Below are 22404 nucleotides of genomic sequence, written 5' to 3'. Positions count from 1 at the left end.
GCTCCTGAGGGCCGGGATTAAAGGTGTGTGCCATCATTGCATGGCTATTCAAAACACCTTTTTTAAAATCACATTTTTCTAAGTGGGCTACAGAGACAAATACATTCAGAGACATCATACCTAACTCCTACTGCACCATAGGCAACGGATTTGAATGAAAGCCCAGTTCTGACAATCACTACCTCAAAGGAATAACACACACACACACACAAACACACACACACACACACACACACGCTGGATTCTTCTGGAGTGCAACCTGGGAATGTTTTCCTTTAAGGCATTTGTTAAGGGTGGGAAATGCAGTTCAGTTGGTAGAGAACCGGCTTAGCATGGACAGAACCTTGAACCCCCAGCACAGGTGGTAGTCCTGTGAGCCCAGCTCTAGGGAGGGAGGAACAGGGGAGGGTCTGGAGTTCAAGGTCGGCTCCAGCAACTCAGCAAGTTTGGGGCCTTCCTGGGTGCTGGGAAACACCCCTAAATCCTCTGCAGAGCCATCTTTCCAGCTCTCCAAAGCAACTTTTTAAAAACTGACCCCCCTGTTTGTTTTTTTATTTATTTATATGTGTAATTTATCGATGTATCTTACCTAAGTGTTGGTCTACCATCTAGATCTTAAGTTCTTTATATCACTCTCTACTAAAAAAGAACTTTGGCACTTGGAGGAATGATCTGATTTTAAGGTAGGAGCCAGGGGAGGATAAAAGGGAACTTGAATCAAAATATTTTCTTACAAGATGATACAAAATAAATGAAGTCATGTCCAAAGGACATGGGGAGTAGTCTGACGTTTCCTCTGCTCAAATCTGGAACACTTTTAACATCAAAGTAAATTATGAGGGAAATTAATTATAGCCTAGCGAGTAACGAGTCTATACTGAGGACAGCTGGGAAGAGAAGTCCCACCCATCCCATCCCACCCCCACAGTAGAATTCCAAGTAATGACAGAAGAAACAAACAAACAAAAACCAATACAGTAGCAAACCACCGTCTCCCAACCAATACAGTAGCACTCGGTTGAAACAAGGTTCGCTGCTGTTTAACTAAAAGGGAAAGAGATGTTCGCTGAGGGAGAGAGACATTTCCACAACACAAAGTACAGCGTCACAGATCACACGTCAATTATAAAGAGCTTGCAGTAACTTTATAAGGCAGAGAAACCTGGCAGGCCACACATTAACAGCAGCAATTAAAGGAACTCTGATGAATAAAGGAAAGACTGACTTGTGCTTCCTACTAAGATATACTGAGACCCCAATGTCACGTCTGTGGTATTCTTGGAAGAGGAAAGTCTACCCAACGCCAACCACAAGGAAGTATCAGATAAGCCCAACTTAAGGAACAGTCTACTAAAGCAATGGGCCTGTAATCTTTGGAAAAGTAAAGGTGAAACATTTTGTTTTCCTTGGTTTCAATTATTTTTCTTGTGGTGGTGCTGGGACTCGAATCCTGCAGGCCTTGTACGTGCAGACAGTCTACCAGCATTCCATACCCAGCTCTGAAATCAGAGTTTTAGAAAGCAAAGACAAAGCCGGGTGGTGGTGGTGCACGTCTTTAAAGCCAGCACTGTGGGATCTGCCTGAAGAGTTGGATCCAAGCTGAGAGGTGGTGGAAGAGCGGAGGAACGTTTTACCCAGCGTCCTCCAGCTTGACCGTAACTTGTTTTAACGGGTGAGATTTAAACGTGCAAAGGACAAAGAAGAAAAATATTTTGCAATAGAAGCTAAATAGTAAAAGCTGACAATAGTGAAGAACAGCTCGCAGGGAACCTCTAGGGTAGCTTTTATTAATCTGAAATAGATCTCTATAACCTCAAATTTGAAAGTATATACCAATTTAGAGTATTTGAGACTTATTGCTTCCTTAGTGTAGAAGGAGATACAGTGAACAGGGCTCATTAGGACTGCTTAAAACATTTTTTCTAAACAGTAAGCACACGGACACATACACACCGTTGAATTTAAGTTGTACACACACAGGGAGAGAGAGAGACAGAGTTAAAGCTAGCTTATAGTCGCACATAAAGTTAAACGAAAAGCGAGCGAGAGGAATCTGGCTTTTTCATCTCCGATTCCCATTTTTGTAACAAGCAGGCAGGGCGTTTAAAGAAAGAGAGAGCAAACAGACATCGCAGGTCTTCGGAGCAGAGAAAGAAGCGGAGAAACGAAGTCGCCAGCGAACGAGAAAGCAGATTTGTTGCAGGTGGGGAGAGACAGATCTGCCGTAGCTGGGGTCCCTTCGTGAAATGTGCACCTCAGCAGGCCCTGTCAAGGTATACCATCACGCAAACATGCCACGTGCAGCAGAGCCAGCCTAAGGGTGATTTTTAAAAGCCATAGCGAATGGTAACTACTCTGGCCGTTGGGGCGAACCTTTGTTTAGGGCTAGAACCTCACAAGTCTGCAGTTCCTTCCTCCCTGTCTTAACCTCACACAAAACGGTGGTGGTAATGTGGTTGCCCTTAGCACAGATGGCAGTTAAGGGATCTGATCTGTCCTTAGCTGGGAGGAGGGGATTTTACCAATCCAGTCATAGCTGGTATTGTGCGGAGTATCACAGCAGACAGGGAATTGGAAAGTGGGTTGTGGGTCCCCACGTGCCTTAGGGCGCCTGCCCTTTGGAAAGCCTGGCCATCAGGAAGTCAAATGTTGGGATATCAGCACATAGCGGGTGAGGACCGTGGGAGAGAGACCTTTGCGGCCAGTGGGTCCAAACCCCGGCGGGTGACAAATAGGCCATACAGACAGCTTGAGTGTGGAGTTTATTGAGGTAAAGGGAGTGGAGAAAGAAAGAGAGAACGAGAGAATGGCAGAGAGAGAGAGAGAGAGAGAGAGAGAGAGAGAGAGAGAGAGAGAGAGGGAGCGCTGCCTCCTCAGAGAAATAGCGGAAAGGAAGAAGAGGGAGTAGGCAGAGCTTGTCTCTTAGAGGGACCATTTGCACCTGCATGCAGACTAGGACCCTGGGCTGGCCTGGGTGCATCCTGCCCGCTGACAGGGCAGGCCGGCATCATGCCTGAATCCTAGCAGAAACACAGAATAGGATGGCAGGTTTGGCTAGTGAACTGCCTGTTCACTTTCAAGTCATTGATGAAAACCCAGAGATTTATTTACATGCGCTCCTTTTCTTCTCACGGTCTCCCTTTCTGGGTGATAAGAAAAGGGTTGATCAGAGAGGACGAAACAGGATCGGAGGGGGATTCGATCCTGCTAGGTGCCCGTGCAGCCCTCCAGCGTTGAACTGAGTCTTTGAAGGGAGCAGAGGACAGGCAGCTCCACTGGGGAGCGCCAGTGTTCTCTGGTCTCCCAACACTTTCTCCTGCTTGCCTTTTTCCCCTGTCTTTTTAGGCCTGGAAAGGTCCTCGTTAGGGAGAAAGTTAAAAACTTTATGGGGCAATTTGTTTGTTTGCTTTTGAGGGCAGAACTATATTAAAATGTACGTAACATAAAACAGTGTTTGACCATTTTAAATAACAATTCAGCGGCATCCACACATTTGCCTTGTGTGGCCACTATCTCTGTCCATCTCTAGAACCTTTCATGAGCCTCACATTGAAACTGTACCCACGACACTGTAAATTCCCACCGACTTTCCCATCAGGCCCTGGGAATCACTGTTCCGTTTTCTGCACGTCCATGAAGTTGGTGCTTCAAAGTGCTTCCCATAACTGACGCTGGGATCATACAATCCTTCCATGTCTGTCTTCTTTCATTTAGCATAATATTTTCAAGGTTTACCCTAGTCTGCTACCCTGAGGGTTTTATTAAGATTTGCTTTTATTTGTGTATGACGTATGTGCATATCCATGGAGACCAGAAGGGGATCTTGGATCCCCTGGAGCTGGCGTTATTAGTGGTAATGAGCAGCCCAGTGTGCGTTCTAGGAATAGAACTTGGGTCCTCTGTAAGAGCGGCCAGTGCTCTAACCACTGAGCAACCTCTACGGCTCCTAGCACACGGAGTTTTCAGGATGGCTTGATTTTGAACCACAAGGACCTCTCTTTGGTGCAGACTTCAGGTGGCTGCTGGCTTTCCAATTACGGAAGCCTATCACTCCTTCATTCTCCACTGTCAGGTTCCTTGCCGCAGACTTTCGAATACAAGATGCGGCCCAAGGAAAGTAACTGGAAATTCCGTGTGATTGCCACACATCATGTCGCTCCAAATTAACTTCAACAGTAGAAGATGAAGTACGCACTCATTTCTCCCAACCGAATTTTTATATGCTATGCTCCTTGCATCTCAGGGAAGCTAAAAACAAACAAACAAAAAAACTCCGAAGATGGTTTTCTTCCCCCAGGGGACTGCCTAAGGAATCTGAGGAATCTTTTCTGGAAGGAATTCATTCAAGCTTAGAATAGAGAGAAAAAGATTCTGAAGATAGCCAGAAAATTCAGAAAACATTGGAGCTGTTTGTTCTAGCTTGACTAAAGAACCACATTGGGAGCCACAAGCTGACAGCTGCCAACTTGCGCTTCTAGGAGGATGTACTTACTGTTTAAGGTCACCTGCTCTTGGTTTCCGGCTTCCCCCTCAATCACAGGGGCTGCCACCTCTCCCCCACTCCAGCCCCCAGAATCCCCATAGACTGAAAACCACCGGATAAGAAGAGCAGGGGTAAGGAGAATCACAAATATAATGACCAAAAACAAAAACCAAAGAATCAAAGGCAGTAGGAGCTGGCTCCTTAGCCGGACCTGGATGTGGAGAAAGTCTGGGGTGGGCAAAATAGCTGATAGTTTCAAGACCCGTTCTGTTTTTGTTTTTGTTTGTTTGTTTTTTTTTAATATTTATTTATTTATTTATTATGTATTCTGTTTTGCGTGTATGCCTGCAGGCCAGAAGAGGGCACCAGACCTCATTACAGATGGTTGTGAGCCACCATGTGGTTTCTGGGAATTGAACTCAGGACCTTGGGAAGAGCAGGCAATGCTCTTAACCTCTGAGCCATCTCTCCAGCCCCTGTTTGTTTGTTTTGTTGGGCTTTTTGAGACAGAGTTTCTCTGGGTAGCCTTAGCTGTCCTGGAACTCACTCTGTAGACCAGTCTGGCCTTGAACTCAGAGATCTGTCTTGACTCTGCCTTCCAAGTGCTGGGATAAATAGCCTGTGTCACCACGGCAAGGTTTTTAAGACTCGTGATCTTAAGCTTATGAAGCAAATGAAAGTTAACATGATTATGAAAAACAAATTGCATAACAGGACAATGGACTTGAGTTGTTTTCAGAACAACTATTATACCTAAAAATGCCTTTCATCTTTAAAACTTTTAACTCAAACTCACTAAGTGCAATACTCATGGAAGTATTTAAGCGCTGGCCTCTTTGTTTTAAAGGAAGCATTAGATAAAATAATTAAATATTTATTCGAGTATGGATGGTACTTAATGGATCATCCGGGCGCCGAAACATAATTGACTCGGGATTTTGTTTGTCTTACGTTTGTAAAGCGTGTATAAAAACATACATGTGTATAACATATTGCATACTTATGCATGTAACTGTACATGTACTATATATGTATATGAGTAGCCTTAGATTCTTGATTTGTTAGATAAAGGTTACAAGCTGCCTTAACTCACAAATGGAGAATTTTAATTAAACGCCAGCATTTTATCTCTTTAACATGAAGACCCTGTGCTATTTTGCAGTACTTACACAATGGCCCGAATGTTCTAGGTCTTGCCAAAGTGCACTTTTATGCAACTTTGTACATCATCCCTATGTAAATGGTAACGGATACCATGAAACTGTCGTCACAAGTATAAAAAGCAGCACGGGCAATGAGGGAGTGTGCTTCAGTGATCCAGTGCTTACTTAACATTTGAGACGCCCAGGGTAATGAGGGGAGTGTGCTTCAGTGATCCAGTGCTTACTTAACATTTGAGACGCCCAGGGTAATGGGGGAGTGTGCTTCAGTGATCCAGTGCTTACTTAACATTTGAGACGCCCAGGTTTGGCTCCTAGATACCATGAAAAAGAGACATTTTTGTTTCAGGCAATGAAAGCTTTCTTAGGAGGATGGGGAAAAAGAGATGAACTATAGGTTCACACCTAGAAATAACTGTGTTGGGTTATTTTGTTATGGTGGTGGTAGATTTGGGGTGGGGGTTGAGAGTGGTTTTTGTTTGTTTGTGTTTGTGGTTTTCTTTCAACTCTCACTCCCCCTGAAGCCCCCAACATGTCCCTCCCACCCTCTCATCCTCTCTGAGAGCAATTGCTGTTTCACGTCCAGGAGGCGTGAAATGTTCTTCCCTGTCCTCCAGCTCTGACATGCTTCCCGCCTCCTTCTCCTCCATGTCCCCGGAGTCTTAGGGGGAGGGGGAGTTTGACACTGGTGTCCTGTTAAGGGCAGGCACGTGAAGGCTGTTTGGTGATATTAGCCAGCTTTGCTCCTCTTGCCTCATCCCCTACTGGACCAGTACTAGCAATGGTTTTAGCTACAGGCTTCCGTGATGTGTGTTCTCTGTGGGCTGTTCTTTTACATCTGCTGTCTCAGGAGACAAGAAACAAAAGGAACATAAATCAATATTTCTTTTCTTTTTTAAATTGTACTCTAGGCTAGCCTGGAATGTATTATATAGCTGTGGCTGGACTTGAACATGCAGCAATCCTCCAGTCTCAGTCTCCCTAGTGCTGAGCCACGCCCCCAAGAACATAGATATTTAAACATAAATAATAAGGAACTTTAAAATGACAGTAATTCTAAAAGCCCACTCAAAGGTGTTCTTTACCAGACACAGCCTTCACTTGTCTGATCAAAATATTTGATCCCATTTAAAATTTCTCCATATAAGCAAAAACTGATTTAGAAAATTTATTCTGATTTTTTTCAATCAGAATAAAATAACTTATTTCTGGAGGGGTGGAGAGAGAAAGAGCCGCCAAGCTCAGTCTAATCCACGTACCTACAAAATCCTACAAAATGATCCAGTGTATTAAACCCAAACAAAGTGACGAGCCATAAAAGTAGCTTTGGTCTATGTACCATCAGATACAGTTTCATTACAATTTGTCTCTTAATCATCTCCTATCCTCAGAAAAAACACAAGAATGAGTTTTAGATTTAGTTGTCAAGAAATATGCTTTCCCCTACATGATCATTAAAAAGCAAATTAAAGAGAGTGTGTCTAGAGTCTACAGAAAACATGAAAACTTATGTATGGATAATACTTAAGACTAACTCAAATGAACCGTATAATCCATATTTAATACTATGATCATTTATAGAAAAATGTTTTACTTAAAATGTCTCCCTTATTTGGCTGGAGAGATGGCTCAGAGGTTAAGAGCACTGCCTGCTCTTCCAGAGGTCCTGAGTTCAATTCCCAGGAACCACATGGTGGCTCACAACCATCTGTAGTGAGATCTGGGGCCCTCTTCTGGTGTTCAGGCAGAACACTGCATACATAATAAATAAATAAAGAAAGAAAGAAAGAATAAAAGAATAAAAAAAAAGTCTTCCTTGTTATGGCACACAAGAATGGCAGAATAAATAAGGGAGGAACTGGGGAGATGACTCGGAGGTTAAGAGTGCATAGCGCTCTTTCAGGGGACTTGGGTTCCATCCCCAGACCTACATGGAAACTTACGACCGTGTATAACTTCAGTTCCAGGGGATCTGATGCGCGATTTCTTGCCTCCATAGGCACAAGACACATATTTGGTGGACATACATCCATGTAGGTACTCAGACATACACATTAAAAAAATCTTTAAAAAATGAAAACTTGCAGAATGAATGTTAGCGAGTGAAGGAAACCTACAAAGAGGAAGGTCTGCTTCGTTGTAAACCCCTAGGAGCCAAATGGTTGAGAGAGCGAATCAGACACGCTTAACAACATTCTTCTAGCAGGAGTCAAAAGCAAGCCGTCTGTATAATTGTAGAGCCACTTAGGAGCCCAGCACTGACGACTCCTGGTTCCTTTATGGCTTATTTTAAGACTTGCTGCATCATCAGCCTCTTAATATAGAGGGCGAAGCCATGGGTTAGCTCACCAGAGAATCTGAGTCAAATTCTGACTGTAGAAGTTTTAGGAGTGCCTAGACCAATTGATTCGGTTTAATGTTCCACATTTTTACATGTACAAGCATGATATCTTAGAAAGTAATCTATGCTTAATTAAATTTATAAGTACTCTTCCAGTAAGGAGGAAATAAAGTTTGACCACATCGTAATAGAATTTGCAAAGTGTGTGTGTGTGTGTGTGTGTGTGAAAGAGAGAGAGAGTAAGGGTTGCAATGTTTTCTCCTCCTGATTGTGCCTCCCAAAGACTAGGAGTATAGGTGTGCACCCTTCAAACATTTTTAAGGTTTTAATTGACACAGAATAATTGTATGTAGTTATGAAGCAACACGCTTTTCTCTCTTAATGGCACATACACTAGCATCTTATGCTGATAGCATCTTAGGTTTAATGGTTTAAATTGGGGATTCGGGGCTTTCCCACCCCACAGAACAGGGAGTCGGTGAGCTTGGGTGACTTAAGGTTTGTAACTGGAACCTGCTTCTGAGTGTTACTAGCTGAATATCTGCTTTTACTCTCCTCATTTAGAAACTTTCCTGGCTCTGGGTTTTTAGTAACACGTGGCCCCTATTTAAGAGTATCCCAAGCATTTCTCAGAAGGAGACGTTGTAGATGTTAGGTTTTATGTGAGCAGGCTCCTTATAAATATCTCGCTTCCTTTGCTAGGGGCGCCGGCTGCATCTTTATTGAAATGTTCCAGGGTCAACCTCTGTTTCCTGGGGTTTCCAACATTCTGGAGCAGCTGGAGAAGATCTGGGAGGTAAGACAAAAATTCCTTTTAAGAAAAAAAAAAAAGACATACCTCCATTACAAACTTGGAGTCAGATTTGCCTTAGAGACGATTGAAAGAATCCATCTGCTCAGGATGCTGAGCTGCACTTAAGGAGGCAGAGACTTGTTTGTGACAGAATTGAGCTGCTTCGGGATGGTTGCGGGGCGGGGGGGGGGGGGGAGGGGGGGAGGGGGACACTCCCTGTAGTCCCACGCCAGCCTATAAGCTGCTCCACTGAAGACATTTGGGTCTCCTGCTTCCTGTTATTAGTAGTATTTTCTCAGTTCTCAGCAGCCTTTTCTGTCCCGGCTCTGCCAGCCTTCACTTTAATTCTACTACAGATTTGGACTGAATCTTCACCAACAGGAGACAGGACACCGAATTTTTCTAGAACCTCATAAAACTCACTTCCCATGTTAGGTAAGGGAAGTATAGAATTTGTCATGCTCATGCCCAAGAGCATGATGTCTAAAATGTTAAAGACCATAATGTGTGCACATATATGTATGAATGGGTGTGTGTAGGGTGTGCATATGTGTGTGCATGTGCGTATGAATGTGTGTGTACTCGCGTGTCTGTATGAATGTGTGTATAAATGTGTGCATGCATGTCTATAAATGTGTGCGCATGTGCATATAAATGTGTGTATACTCGCGTGTCTGTATGAATGTGTGTGTATAAATGTGTGCATGCGTGCATGTCTGTATGAATGCGTGTGCACGTGTGTATAAATGTGTGCAAACATGCATATCTGTATGAATGTGTATAAATGTATGTGTAAGAATGTATGTGTATGAAAGTATGTGTGCATGTGTGTATAAATGTGTGTGTTCACGTCTGTATGAATGTGTGTGCATGCGTGTATGAATGTGTGCATGCGTGCATGTCTGTATGAATGTGTGTGCATGTATGTGTATGAATGTATGTGTGCATATGTGTATGCTTCCATTTATTTCTTTATTATTTTCTCTATTTGCACTCTGATGTGCTTTGCTTTTCTTTGCTCTGTAGTCAGTGATATAGTCATACTGTATATTTATCTCCTCTTTTTTATGATTTTTCCTATTTTGGTAAAGTATACCTAAAATTTGCCAGGTTGGTCAATGTGTACCAAGTTACAAATAGATTTGATGCATTAAGTTTGGCCATCAATGCCTAATAGATTGTAGGTAACCATAGTGTTCTGTATATTTTTTTAAAGGCAAGAGAGGCTATTAATTTTTTTAATCACAAAGAAATGAATGACCTATGTTAGCCAAGCAGGGGTGGCGCACGCCTTTAATACCAGCACGTGGGAGGCAAAGGCCGGCAAATCTCTGAGTTCAGGACCAACCTGGTGTACAGAGCGAGTTTAAAGATAGCCAGTCCTACACAGAGAAACCCCGTCTTGAAAAAAACAATGCAGGGGCTAGAGAGATGGCTCAGTGGTTAAGAGTATTGCCTGCTCTTTCAAAGGTCCTGAGTTCAATTCCCAGCAACCACATGGTGGCTCACAACCATCTGTAATGAGGTCTGGTGCCCTCTTCTGGACTGCAGGCATACATGCAGACAAAATATTGTATACGTAATAAATAAATAAATATTAAAAAAAGAAAAAAACAATGCAGACTAACAGCAAGAAAAGAAATGGCCATTGTTTGAGAAGACAGATTAATGTATCCTGATATTAACTGTACACAGTGCAGACTTCACCTCAGACTATAGGACGACTCCCTGGGTAAGGGCGGTTGTTGCCAAACCTGAGAACCACAGCTCCATCTCCCAACACCATGGAAGAGAGAACTCCCACAAATTGTCCTCTGACTTCCACACACAACCACAACGCACATAATAAATGGAATTTTAAGACAATCACATAGCACCCAATAAGCACTGTGGAACAATGAAAATAAAAGGAGATGGGAAATGTTACTGTTTTAGCCATTAAATGTTACTGTTCACTACAGTCAGCCCTGTGGCACTGTGGGGCCAGCATCTCTGCAATCATTCCCAGCACTTTTGAATCATCCCAAGCAAAAGCTTTGCAGCCATAAGCACAGTCTTGTCTAGCCTGCCCAACTCAGCCCCTGAGAATCTCTCGTCTGCTTTCTGTCTCTATGAATTTGTGAAATAGCACACACCTTACACCACTGGACTTAGATAGCGATAGTCTTTCTGGGTCTGGCTTATTTCACGTACTATGTTTTCAAGGTTCATTCATGTTGTATATGCATCAAAGTACTTTACACTGGGGTTTTTATCAGTTGCGAGGCTCCTTGTCTCCTGATGAAGATAAAAATGTACCACGAGGCACAAAGACATTGCAAATAAGTTAATCACTAATATTAAACTTTATTTTGGCCACCTGGAGGATATTTTGGGAAACCTAGGACAAAATAGGAAATATTTATTCACAAATAAACAGGTTGTTTTCAAGCCAAGGGACTTTTTTCTTTCTCTTTCTTCCTCTCATTCTTTTGTCCTTCCTTCCTTTCTGGCTTTCTTTCTTTCTTTCTTTCTTTCTTTCTTTCTTTCTTTCTTTATTTTGTGTTGTAGTTTTGTTTTGAGACAGGGTTTCTCTGTGTAGCCTTGCTTGTCCTGGAACTTGTTCCATAGTCCAGGCTGGCCTTGAACTCACAGAAATCCAACTGCCTCTGCCTTCAAAGTGCTGGGATTAAAAGTGTCTGCCACCACCATGCAGCCAAAAGACTTTTTCTTAGGAAGAGAGATAAATGTTACTTTGAATCATACTATTGGATACTATAACTCTTCTCAGCTGGAGGTGATTAATTCATGGTTTTTCTTGCCACTTATTAGACATGGATATGGACAAAGCTCAAAAGTACCTCTTAAGTTTTAGTTTTCTCATCTATAAGATGAGGTTAATCATATGATTTTGTAACCCTGTTATGGGATTTATTAAAATGAAATGAATAGCAAAGCCAGAACACTGTTTTGTAAATATTTGTAGGACTGGAGAGATGGCTCAGTGGGTAAAGGCTCCTGTTGATAAGGCTGGCGGCCTGAGTTCAATCCCTGGGACCCACATGGTGGAGGAGGAGAGCTGACTCTTATGGGTTGTTCTCTGTCTCTCTCTGTCTTCAGCGCTGTTCCTCCTTGTCCATAACCAGGAGAGAACCAAGTGGTTCCACTAGTCTTCACCTGCAATGGCCCTTACACATATGAAGGTTTACCTAGATATGTAATATTTATTGGACATTAACCATATAAAAATATCCTTTGGTGACCAGGAGAACAAGCAACAAGGGACAGGAAAAAGGGAATATAAAAAATGTGTTTTGTAGTCAGAGCAGAGTGATGAATAACACCTCAGTGAAGCATATGAGAACCATGTAAACTGAATACGCAGTAAAAGGATGTGTATGAAGATAGCTAATATAAACCAGAATGCTGAAGTGAGGCATGCTGTTAGAATGTTTAAAAAATATCCTATTTGAAAAGAATTTAAGTATATCCATAGGTGCTATTGCGGTTTGGAGAACTGTATATAAATTGAGTTTTCAAAAGCATTTGGCACCATTAAACAATCACACGCTTCAAAAACAATCACTTTGCAATTCTTTGGATTTAGCACAGCACTCAGAAATCAGAGAAAGCGTGCACTAGATGCTTCCCTGGCACTCTAGCTGTTGGTCCTCGGTGACCACCGCTGGCACGTGAAGGGTATTTCCGCAACATAACTATGGAAGATGCTGTGCGTTGGACATAAGGCACCAAGAAATGAGCACTGTGGCAAAACAAGTGTCTTAATGAATCAGCCCAGCATATCCTGCCCAGGAAACCTATCCATGCCTGTCTTCATCATCAGCATACTAAAGTAATCCAGAGACTTTATTTGACATTTATGACAACTTATTACAAATTTAAATCAAGTGAGCATATAAAAAAAATACTGGCCTGGAGTCAGAACTATACGTTCTGAACATAGCTCTAACTTTGGGTATAATGAAGAATATGTCCATGCAAACTCTCTGAGTCTCACAGTGGGCTCTGTGCTCTGACTCTGGGAAGCTATGGGTCCTGCAGACAAAAGTCAAAGAGAATTTTGTAGCCTCTGTCACCATCACCATCATTATTAAATATTGTTGCTGTTGTTGCTGTTTTGGTTTTTTGATAAAAGGTTTCTCTTTGTCCTAGAACTCACTCTGTAGACCAGGCTGGCCTCAAACTCACAGAGATCCACCTGCTTCTGCCTCCCCAGTGTTGGGATTAAAGGCATGCACCACCAACACCAGGCTCTCCTATCATTTTTAAAAAGATTTGTCGTGTGTGTGTGTGCAGATATGTGCACATGAGTGCCCGTGGAGGCCAGAAGACAGTGTCAGATGCCCCAGAGCTAGACAGAGTTATGAACTTCCTAGTGTTGGTGCTGGGAACTGAACCCAGGTCCTCTGGAAGAGAGCAGCAAGCTCTCTTAACCATGGAGCTCTCTCCCTAGCCCCAGTTCCTATACTTTTAAATCATAGCATTCTCTGTACATTGGGCTTTCCCCTTTAGTTAGTTACTTCTGGAGTCTGCATAGCTGCATAGCTCACTGTTGGCTTTGGCCCCATCCCAGGAAGACAGCTCTGCGTGGCTTACAATGTGCTGTAGCCCGATTCACTTAATTCAAGCAGATCTCCTATTGTATCTACAGTTTTGCATTCCGAGGAAAACTAGACAAAAGTGCTACCCCTGGTGACTTGGTTGTGGTGTGTGTGTGTGTCTGTGTGTGGGGGGTGAGGTCAGAGGACAGCTTGAAGGAGCCAGTTCTCTTCCTACCAGGTAGGTTCCCAGGGACCAAACTCAAGCATCAAACTTGGGAAGCCAGCTCCTTTACTTGCGGAGTCTTCTCCACGGCCCAACTTTGCTGCGTTATAACAGAACTACCTCTCCAGCAGTGGAAGTTTCCTATTCCCTCAGAGCTATACGTAATTGATGATAAATGCTACAACAGTAATAATCGCATCTCAGTTTGGTCCCCTTGTGCAAAACACAGCTGTAATGAGTGTGTATTTGGGCAGGAAGGAAATCTTTCGAGGGTGTGAGGACAGAACAGATGTGAAAGGATCGAGTATTTTACTTCCTAAACTATGGCTTTTATTTATTTATTTACTGTGTTAGCGTCCATTTGGGTGTGCATCGGTGGGGGCCACAACAGGTGGATCGAGATCAGAGGAAAGCCTGTGGAAAACCCTTCTCAGCTTCTTTGATGTCGGTTGCAGGGTTCAGATTTGGGTCAACAGGGCTTCCCAAATAATAGGCGAATTCTCTACCACTGAGCCACTCCTCAGCAACGATAGGAACCTTTGTGCATACACATTATAGAATGGCAGAACCAAGCCAATTAACACACACATCACCTTACATACAAGCCTTTGTTGTCATGAAGATACCTTGTAAGGTATCCTGTGGTGTATACGTGCTATGCTCCTGCGGTAGTAAATGCAAGCCATCTCTTTGACATGCTAATTTCTCTCCCCCCCACACACACACATATGTAGCAGAATGGATTAGATAGCAGCTTTTTGGGGAGTTTCTGCCAATTTCCACCACGGTTGTACAAGCCGACAGTCTCACCAACAAAGAGCTAAGGTCACCTTTTCTCCATATCCTAACCAACAAACACCCCTTTGTCATGGGGGGGGTGTTGAGATAAGGTGTCATAGCCAGTCTTGAACTCCTGATCCTCCCAAGTGCTGAGACTACAGGCGTGTGCTACCATACCTGGTTTAAGCCGTGTAGGGTCTTGCGCATTCAGTTAGCTGAATCATCCTGAGCCCTTACCTCCTCTCTCTCTCTCTCTCTCTCTCTCTCTCTCTCTCTCTCTCTCTCTCTCATTCCAACAGACTCAGTGATAGTTCCATGGTCCTAACCATAGTTACGGTTGTCCTAATTTGCCCTTCTCTAACGATTAGGAATGTTGAACATTTTTCTCATGCCTTTGAGCCATTCGTGTGTGTTCCTTTGAGAAGTGTCTACTGGAGTTCTTTGCCCATTTTTTTGAATGAGGTGATTTGTTTACTTGCTATTGAGTTCCTTGAGTTCTTGGACATGTTAGACATCAACCCCTAGCCAAATGTACAGTTGGCTAATGTTTTCGACCACTCTGTAGCTTGTTTCTTCATTTCTGTTTCTTTTCCTAGAAGCTGTGTATTTTCCTGTAGTCCTGTCCACCTACTTTTGCTTTCATTTCCTATGAAATAAGTTAGGAAATCAAACCGATCACGGAGTTCCTAAAGTTGTGTCTTAACTATTAGGAAACCAAACCGATTACGGAGTTCCTAAAGTTGTGTCTTACTAAGTGAATTTTTACTAAATAAATAATTGAATTTTTGTTTAAGCTTCTAGCATCTCAGTTTAATAAGGTTTTGGCACAAAATTTTCCAAAAAATTTGGTATCCTTCCGGCCTCAGTCAAATGTAATCCATACTAACCAAGAAGTCCGATAACTTTCACCTTCCGGCAAATATGGATGTGGCCGCTGTTCATTTCCGGTGTTGCTTCCTCCTCCCTGGCTTCCTTCCTCTCCGCTGTGCTTTGCCAACCAGCAGAAGATGAATGGGCGCCTGTGAGTCACACCCACTGTCTACACACGCATCTGTACAAATACAGACGACAGAAGGCTGAGGGAGAAGAATGAGCCGCGCCTCCCCTGGGCTTCACCCCACAAAAGAAGAATTAGTCTAGTTGGTTTTCCAAAATGGAATCCAGGCTCCTCGGTGTCCCCTCAGGCTTGGGCTGGTTGATAGGAAAAGCCTGTAATCCTCTCAGTCACTTTGTCTGGAGAATGGATCAAAGCCTTTTACTGGGTGGCACGACTTTTCAAAACATACCACGGAAGGGAGAGCAGCACGTTAGCATCTTTTGTGTGATGCAAGCCCAATAGAGCCCACGTGCTTGCCTCTCCACCAGGGCCCGAGTCACCACACCGGTGGGTTGAAGGTCCTGCATTCCTCATTAATTCTATTCAGCTGGTAGTTAGCTTCCTGTCGGGAAACCTGGGCCAGTGTCTGTACCCCGTGCTTCACGGAAACTTAGCATTGAGATACACTGGAAAGAGTCACACCAAGCAATGCAAAGAAAACTACTAGGCCATCACCAGCTTGTCACAAAAGCCACGCTGCCCAGATTCCCACACACCGGCTACGGGATTTATGGCCATCTTCAGAAAATGGTAAGATAGTGTCTACAGAGGACTGTGGTCACCGCACCGTCCGAATTCCGCTTGGCTTCAGTCTCCAGAAGACCTCCATTGTCAATGCTTCATCTCCACTAGAAACAAGAACTTTAATTTGGACGTCTAAAGTGTAGGTCAGGACCAGCAAGATGGCTCCGTGTGTAAAGGCTTGCTACACAAGACTGAAGACCTGAATCTGATGCTCAGAACCTGCCTAAAGGTCAAGGAGAGACCCAGCTCCGCGGAGTTGTTCTCTGCCCTCCATACACATCTTGACACACAATTTTTTTAAAACTATAAGCCAGCTCTTTTACACGCGATGTTAGCATTATAATGTACCAGTGGAAAAACACATTGTATTCTAAGCTGCTGGCCATAGAGAAACAAGAAAATGATATGAATTTAGTAGAAAAGGCAAAGGTTGGAGCAGAGTCACTTTTAGCCAACATCGCACTGCCTAACGGACAGTGATTTGAACCATGTTTAATTTGAGCACACCCAGAAACATCTGAACATTCACGCCGAGGCCCAATCCAGACCAGCAGCCTCCCCTGCCCATCAGTTACGGGGAGGCATGGGCAATTACTCCTGCAGCTTCACATCCTTGACCCTTGGCGATCACACAGAGGGAGGTAGTGAGACGTGCTCGGGTCTGTGGGGACAGGGCACTTTGTATGATAAGCTCAAGAATGTTGAGACCACCAAAAATCCCCCCCCCAATATCAGCTGGTTCTATTTGACGTCGCTGAAGTTTTTATTCCTCCTGCTCTGTCTTTTGCGTCTCTGTGTCTGGTTCCATCCATCTGGCTTCTCCTGACCTTCATTCTGCTTTCTCTGACTCTGTATAGGTCCTGGGGGTCCCTACAGAGGATACGTGGCCTGGCGTCTCCAAGCTGCCTAACTACAATCCAGGTAATATTGACCTCAGTGTCTAAACGTTTCAAGAACTGGTGATGGCAGGAGCGTATTGGCCACAGAGTGTCCATCTGGCACTAGACCCACCAAAGATAGACTACTAAACTTGTATATTTCCCAACAAATTCTTCTATTTATTTGTCTATTTATTTAAAACAGGGTCTGACTGTATAGCCCTAGTTGGCTTGGATCTTGTTGTGTAGACCAGGTTAGCCTCTACCTCCCATGTGCTGGGATTTCAGGCTTGTACCACCAGCTAAATCCTTTTATGAAAAAGACAACTAGAAGAAAATACTAACTGAGGTTAAATCAGTTCCCCCAATGCTATAAAACCTAGGCAGCAAGGTGAAAACCACTGGAAAGGTCTGTTACCATGGGTTGTCTACAGCCGTTTCCAAGTCCACCATGGCTCCAAGGAACAGCATGCTTCGAATCATACAAGCAAGGAACCGTTCTCACTGCCGAGACTGTGACCTGAGTTTATCTGCTGCATGGTTGAGCCTTGTATAAAAGGGAAGTTAAAGCAACAGAGGGAGCTAGAGGCACGGGAGACCAAAGACAAGCCAGGTAAGATGCCTCCAGAGAATCGTCTCTCTGCCTGGCAAGTGGTCATGTCTGTCATATATGGCCCTACACAAGGGACGGCCAGGGATAGATAAGGAAGCATCAGAAGTGTTGTCCACAGGGAGATTCTCTGAGACGCGGTCAAATAAGCAAGAAGTCACTTGGTGGCATTGAGACAGACGTGAGGAGAGAGCCAATGAGCCAGAGGATGAAGACGGGCTCTCTGGAAGTCAGAGAGGCAAGCAGAGGCCTTGGTGATGCTAACCTCTTCCTGGCAGGGCTAAGGAGGTGCACATAAACAGATAAGGATATGCCTGGGATGAAAGTGTTCCAAGACAGATTATATCCTCTTTCTTTTCTGACATCGTCCCATTCCTAACCCCCAAATTTTACCAAAGTGTCATCGTAGACTTTGCGTGAGGTTCTTCTGGAAGCGTTTCGTGAGAGCGAGAAATTGCAGGGAGACTTCAAAAGCGGTTAAGGAAGAAAACAAAAATCAGGGTGTGGTGGTATCAACCCATAATCCCAGCATTCAGGAGGCTAAAGCATGAGAAACTTAGGCCTGAAAAACTCACTGTGTGTTTGTGTGTGTGTGTGTGTGTGTGTGTGTGAGAGAGAGAGAGAGAGAGAGAGAGAGAGAGAGAGAGAGAGAGAGAGAGAGAACCAAGAACAAGAGGAATAGACAACAGACAGGAGAAGGAGGCTTTCTCCCTTTTTATCCTACATCTATTATTTTATTCAAAAAGCTATGCATAGCCACCAGTCCTTTTAAACAAATCAGAGTTAATGAAACTCCACAGAATGTAGATGAGGTTTCTCTTTCATTTCCCGGCTGCCCAGACCCAAAATAACTACACAGAAACTGTATTAATTAAAACACTGCTCAGCCTATTAGCTCGGGTTTCTTATTAACTCACTCTTACATCTTAAATTAACCCGTTTTTATTATTTTATATTTTACCATGAGGCTCGTGGTCTACTGGTAAGGTTCCCGTTAGTGGCTTGCGCCTTTTTCCTTCAGCAGCTACATGTCATCTCTCTGACTCCGCCTGCTGTCTCTCTGCATCTCTGTTCTGATTTCCTGCCTGGCTTTACTCTGTTAAGCCATTGGCCGAGAGCAGCTTCTTTTTTTAACCAATGGCAATAAAACATATTCACAACATACAGAGGGGAATCCCGCATCAATGGAAAGCGAAGGACTAACTGTAAAATCCTTTCAACTTCTTTGTGAACGAATGTATTCCTTACTTAATGGCCTTAGAGTTATCTAGAAATGCTGTACTGTTTCTAACTATTTTTCAAGAGTTTGACCATCTGGTCTTGAGGTGTAGCGTAGTGTCTTCTCCTTTGGCGTGACGTGGAGGCAAGAAGAAAAGGCTGTTTACAGAGATCATGGTTCAGCCCGCATTAGCTCCTGGATCTGGTTGCCATGGTTTCCGGGAGACTCGCGTTCTTATCATTTCCCGTCTAGCCTGTATTCCCTCCCCATCCATCCCTCTTTGCCTGGGTGAGAATGGACCACTTAACCTCCCTCTTCTCCCTAACATAGACACCAGTGGAAGTTTAGAATCAGAACACATGGGGCTGGAGAGATGGCTCAGTGGTTAAGAGCATTACCTGCTCTTCCAAAGGTCCTGAGTTCAATTCCCAGCAACCACATGGTGGCTCACAACCATCTGTAATGAGGTCTAGTGCCCTCTTCTGGACTGCAGGCATACACGCAGACAGAATATTGTATACATAACAAATAAATAAATAAATAAATAAAAGAATCAGAACACATTTAGGCACAGGTGCTGCGGTGAGCTTGGGCAGCTGCCCCAAACTTCAAATACTTGGTTTTCAGGTTAGTCTAGGCAATGACGAGATATCCCTATGACAGATGGTCATCAAAGCTAGGAACACGGCCAGACTCTTCCCTGCCAGATTCCATGCTAGAAAGATAACCGGGTCTAGGAAAGCAGAGAGAACATGTCACTCTGTTCGTATTGCCATTGTGTCAAAGGTGTGTGCCAGTTTCCAGTACCAGCAGAGCTTGACTTTTGCACTGTTGTCGTCTACTTCGGCTTAATCCAGAGGAGTAAAACCGTTCTGGGAACTTGCAATCTGCTAGACCCGTGCAAGGCGCTAGTCCCTGGATGGATGTGGTGTGTTCTTGAGTCTGCAGAGCATGGTTTGCACTCTTTCCCTGTTTCTCTCTGTTACTGCAGTGTTTATTATGTTCCTATGGCTTTGGGGAGGCCTGTGGTTGTGGACCAGGGTGAGCATAGGGAAGGTGGTGTACCCTTAACCACAGCCAGGATTTCCAGCCCTTCCTTTGTAAATCTTGAGCGTCGAGAGTATCTCGGGCATGGGGTTGGTACTGTATTAATAACTCAATCAAAAAGGAGCATATTCTAAAGGGATCATCAAGATTCCTGCCCCAGGAGCAAGTCTTATGAATGAGCAACTCTCTCTTGAGGCACTGAGGAGGAGGTGGGTCCCAGAGCATTGCAAGTTACCCCTCCTATCCAACTGCACCCCTATTCCTATTAACCCCCTCTCCACCCTCCCCTGCCCTACCCGATTCTCAGGCTCTGGTGATCTGCTACTTTACCCTCTCCTTCCTATGAGATCAACGTTTACCTTTTGCGTAGAAGTGAGGAAATAGGAGCCCTATCTTCCTGTTAACGTAGCCCAGCTACAATAGTGTTCTCCGTGCTACCAGAACTGACAGAATCCTATGGTTTCCATGGACACAGTATTCTGTTACAGGTACACAACACCTTTCCTGTTTTCCTTTTCACTTCATCCGCCGCCTACCTTGGTGTAACCAGTGCCGCAGTCAACACCAAGTGTAACTGTGTGCATGACATAAATTGGCTTCAGTTCCTTTGGATACACGCCCAGTAGTGACACTGAAGGACCACAGGGTTTTTATTCCAGGTTTTCTTTTAAATAAATATCTGCACAGTTTTCCTTAATGGCTGTACTCATTTACATTCCTACCGATGGTGAGAATGGTAAGAGGTTTTCCTTTTCCATATCCTTACCATCATTCATCACTACCACCATCACCACCACGACCATCATCATCACCACCACCACCATCACCACCACCACCATCATCACCATCACCATCACCATCATCACCACCATCACCACCACCACCATCATCACCATCATCACCACCATCATCACCATCACCATCACCATCATCACCACCATCACCACCACCACCATCATCACCATCATCACCACCATCATCACCATCACCATCACCATCATCACCACCATCACCACCACGACCATCATCATCACCACCACCATCAATCACCACCACCATCATCACCATCACCACCATCATCACCACCATCATCATCACCACCATCACCATCATCATCACCATCACCACCATCACCACCACCATCATCACCACCATCATCACCATCACCACCACCATCACCACCATCACCACCACCATCACCACCATCACCACCACCATCATCACCATCATCACCACCACCACCATCATCACCATCACCACCACCACCACCACCATCACCATCACCATCATCACCACCACCACCACCATCACCACCACGACCATCATCACCATCACCACCATCACCACCATCATCACCATCACCACCATCACTACCATCATCACCATCACCACCATCACCACCATCATCACCATCACCACCATCACTACCATCATCACCACCACCACCACCACCATCACCATCACCATCATCACCACCACCACCACCATCACCATTATTTTGTGTGTGGGTTGCTTCTGTACTTTTTAAGGACAGGATCTTGTTACATAGCTCTGGAATTCTGGAATTCACTCCGTAGCCTACGCTGGCCCCATGCTCATGGTGACCCTTCTACCTCTGCCTCCTAGCTAGCTTGTGCCACCATTCCCATCTCTCTGTGTCTTGTTGCTAGTGTCTGTTCTGACACTGGATGCAGACTCTTGGTGTGGCCGCTCATTTCCCCGAGGATTACTGGTGACTGTTTTTTCGTGTGCTCCTTGGTTGTTTACATTTTTTCTTTTCTTTTTTTTTTTTTTTGAAATATTCTTGCTGGTCATTCTCCTGCTTAGAAAAGCGTGTGCTGCTGAGTTAAATTCCTAGTACACTCTTCACCCTGCACAGCTGAAGGTGCTTGGCCTCTCTGAATATGAATGGAGAGTCCAGTCTCCGTCCACTTGCTGCCATCGCTAGGCCTTGTCTGGATTCTGTCTTGAGGAGCCAGACCGATTCTGACGGGAATATAAAAAAAATCACCTGGTGCTGACTCCAAGGAGTCCCAGTTTCTTCCCAGTTCTGGTGAGCAGTGCTTTAGGCTGTGGTTGGCTGTAGCCGCTCATACCTGATTAAATCTGCAAGGTGAGAAGGGTGTATCATGTTCGAGACTGCCTCCTTGGCTCCTTCCTTCCTTCCTGTTCTTCCCCACTCCCTGCTTAAGCAAGCAGGGCTGAGAACTCTCCATCCTCCACTTCAAAGGGCCAGTTGTCTTATTTTGATGTGGGCAGATTGAGGAGCAGGCTTTGAAAAATAGCCCCCCCTTTTTTTTTTGTTTAATCTTTCCTCCTGGGATGGCTTTCAGAGCTGTATATCCAAGTGTCAGAGAGGGGGTTCTGACGAGCCTGGATTCCCAGACTCTCAGCGGGATCGCCCTCTAACAGAAATATAAAAGTGAAATATTAAAAACCCCGGGACGTGAACCCCATCTGCTGAGTAGCCAGCACCTTGCCTGCTTGTACCAAGGGGGAAGAAAGATCTTGAGAAAAGAGGGAGGGGGGAAAAGGCTTTGACTATGAGGCTTACAGGGTTAGTAGAGCATAGTAAGTTCCCCCTCAAAGGAGTGGGTGTTGCTCCGTGCCCCCCTAAAACTCTCAGCCTTTGGCTGGGCCACCAGAACTCACCAGCCTCCTTCTGCAAGGCAACCCCCCCCCTTCACATGCTAACCGAGGTGCCTGTG

The 22404-nt window shown here is 44.4% G+C and overlaps 1 protein-coding gene across 1 annotated transcript in view; it reads left to right on the top strand.

Annotated features, from left to right (window-relative positions):
• Cdk15 (cyclin dependent kinase 15) overlaps positions 1-22404 on the top strand; it is a 77584-nt gene that overhangs the window by 20740 nt on the left and 34440 nt on the right. Inside the window, exons 9-10 of the mRNA XM_075956266.1 lie at positions 8687-8780; positions 16800-16863. Coding sequence (XP_075812381.1) covers positions 8687-8780; positions 16800-16863 — 158 coding nt within the window. The remainder of the gene's footprint in view (positions 1-8686; positions 8781-16799; positions 16864-22404) is intronic.

The sequence above is a fragment of the Microtus pennsylvanicus genome, chromosome 22, assembly GCF_037038515.1.
Source record: "Microtus pennsylvanicus isolate mMicPen1 chromosome 22, mMicPen1.hap1, whole genome shotgun sequence".
Lineage (NCBI taxonomy): Eukaryota > Metazoa > Chordata > Mammalia > Rodentia > Cricetidae > Microtus > Microtus pennsylvanicus.
The sequence above is the reverse complement of the archived record's forward strand: the minus strand, read 5'-3'. Positions and strand labels throughout refer to the sequence as shown.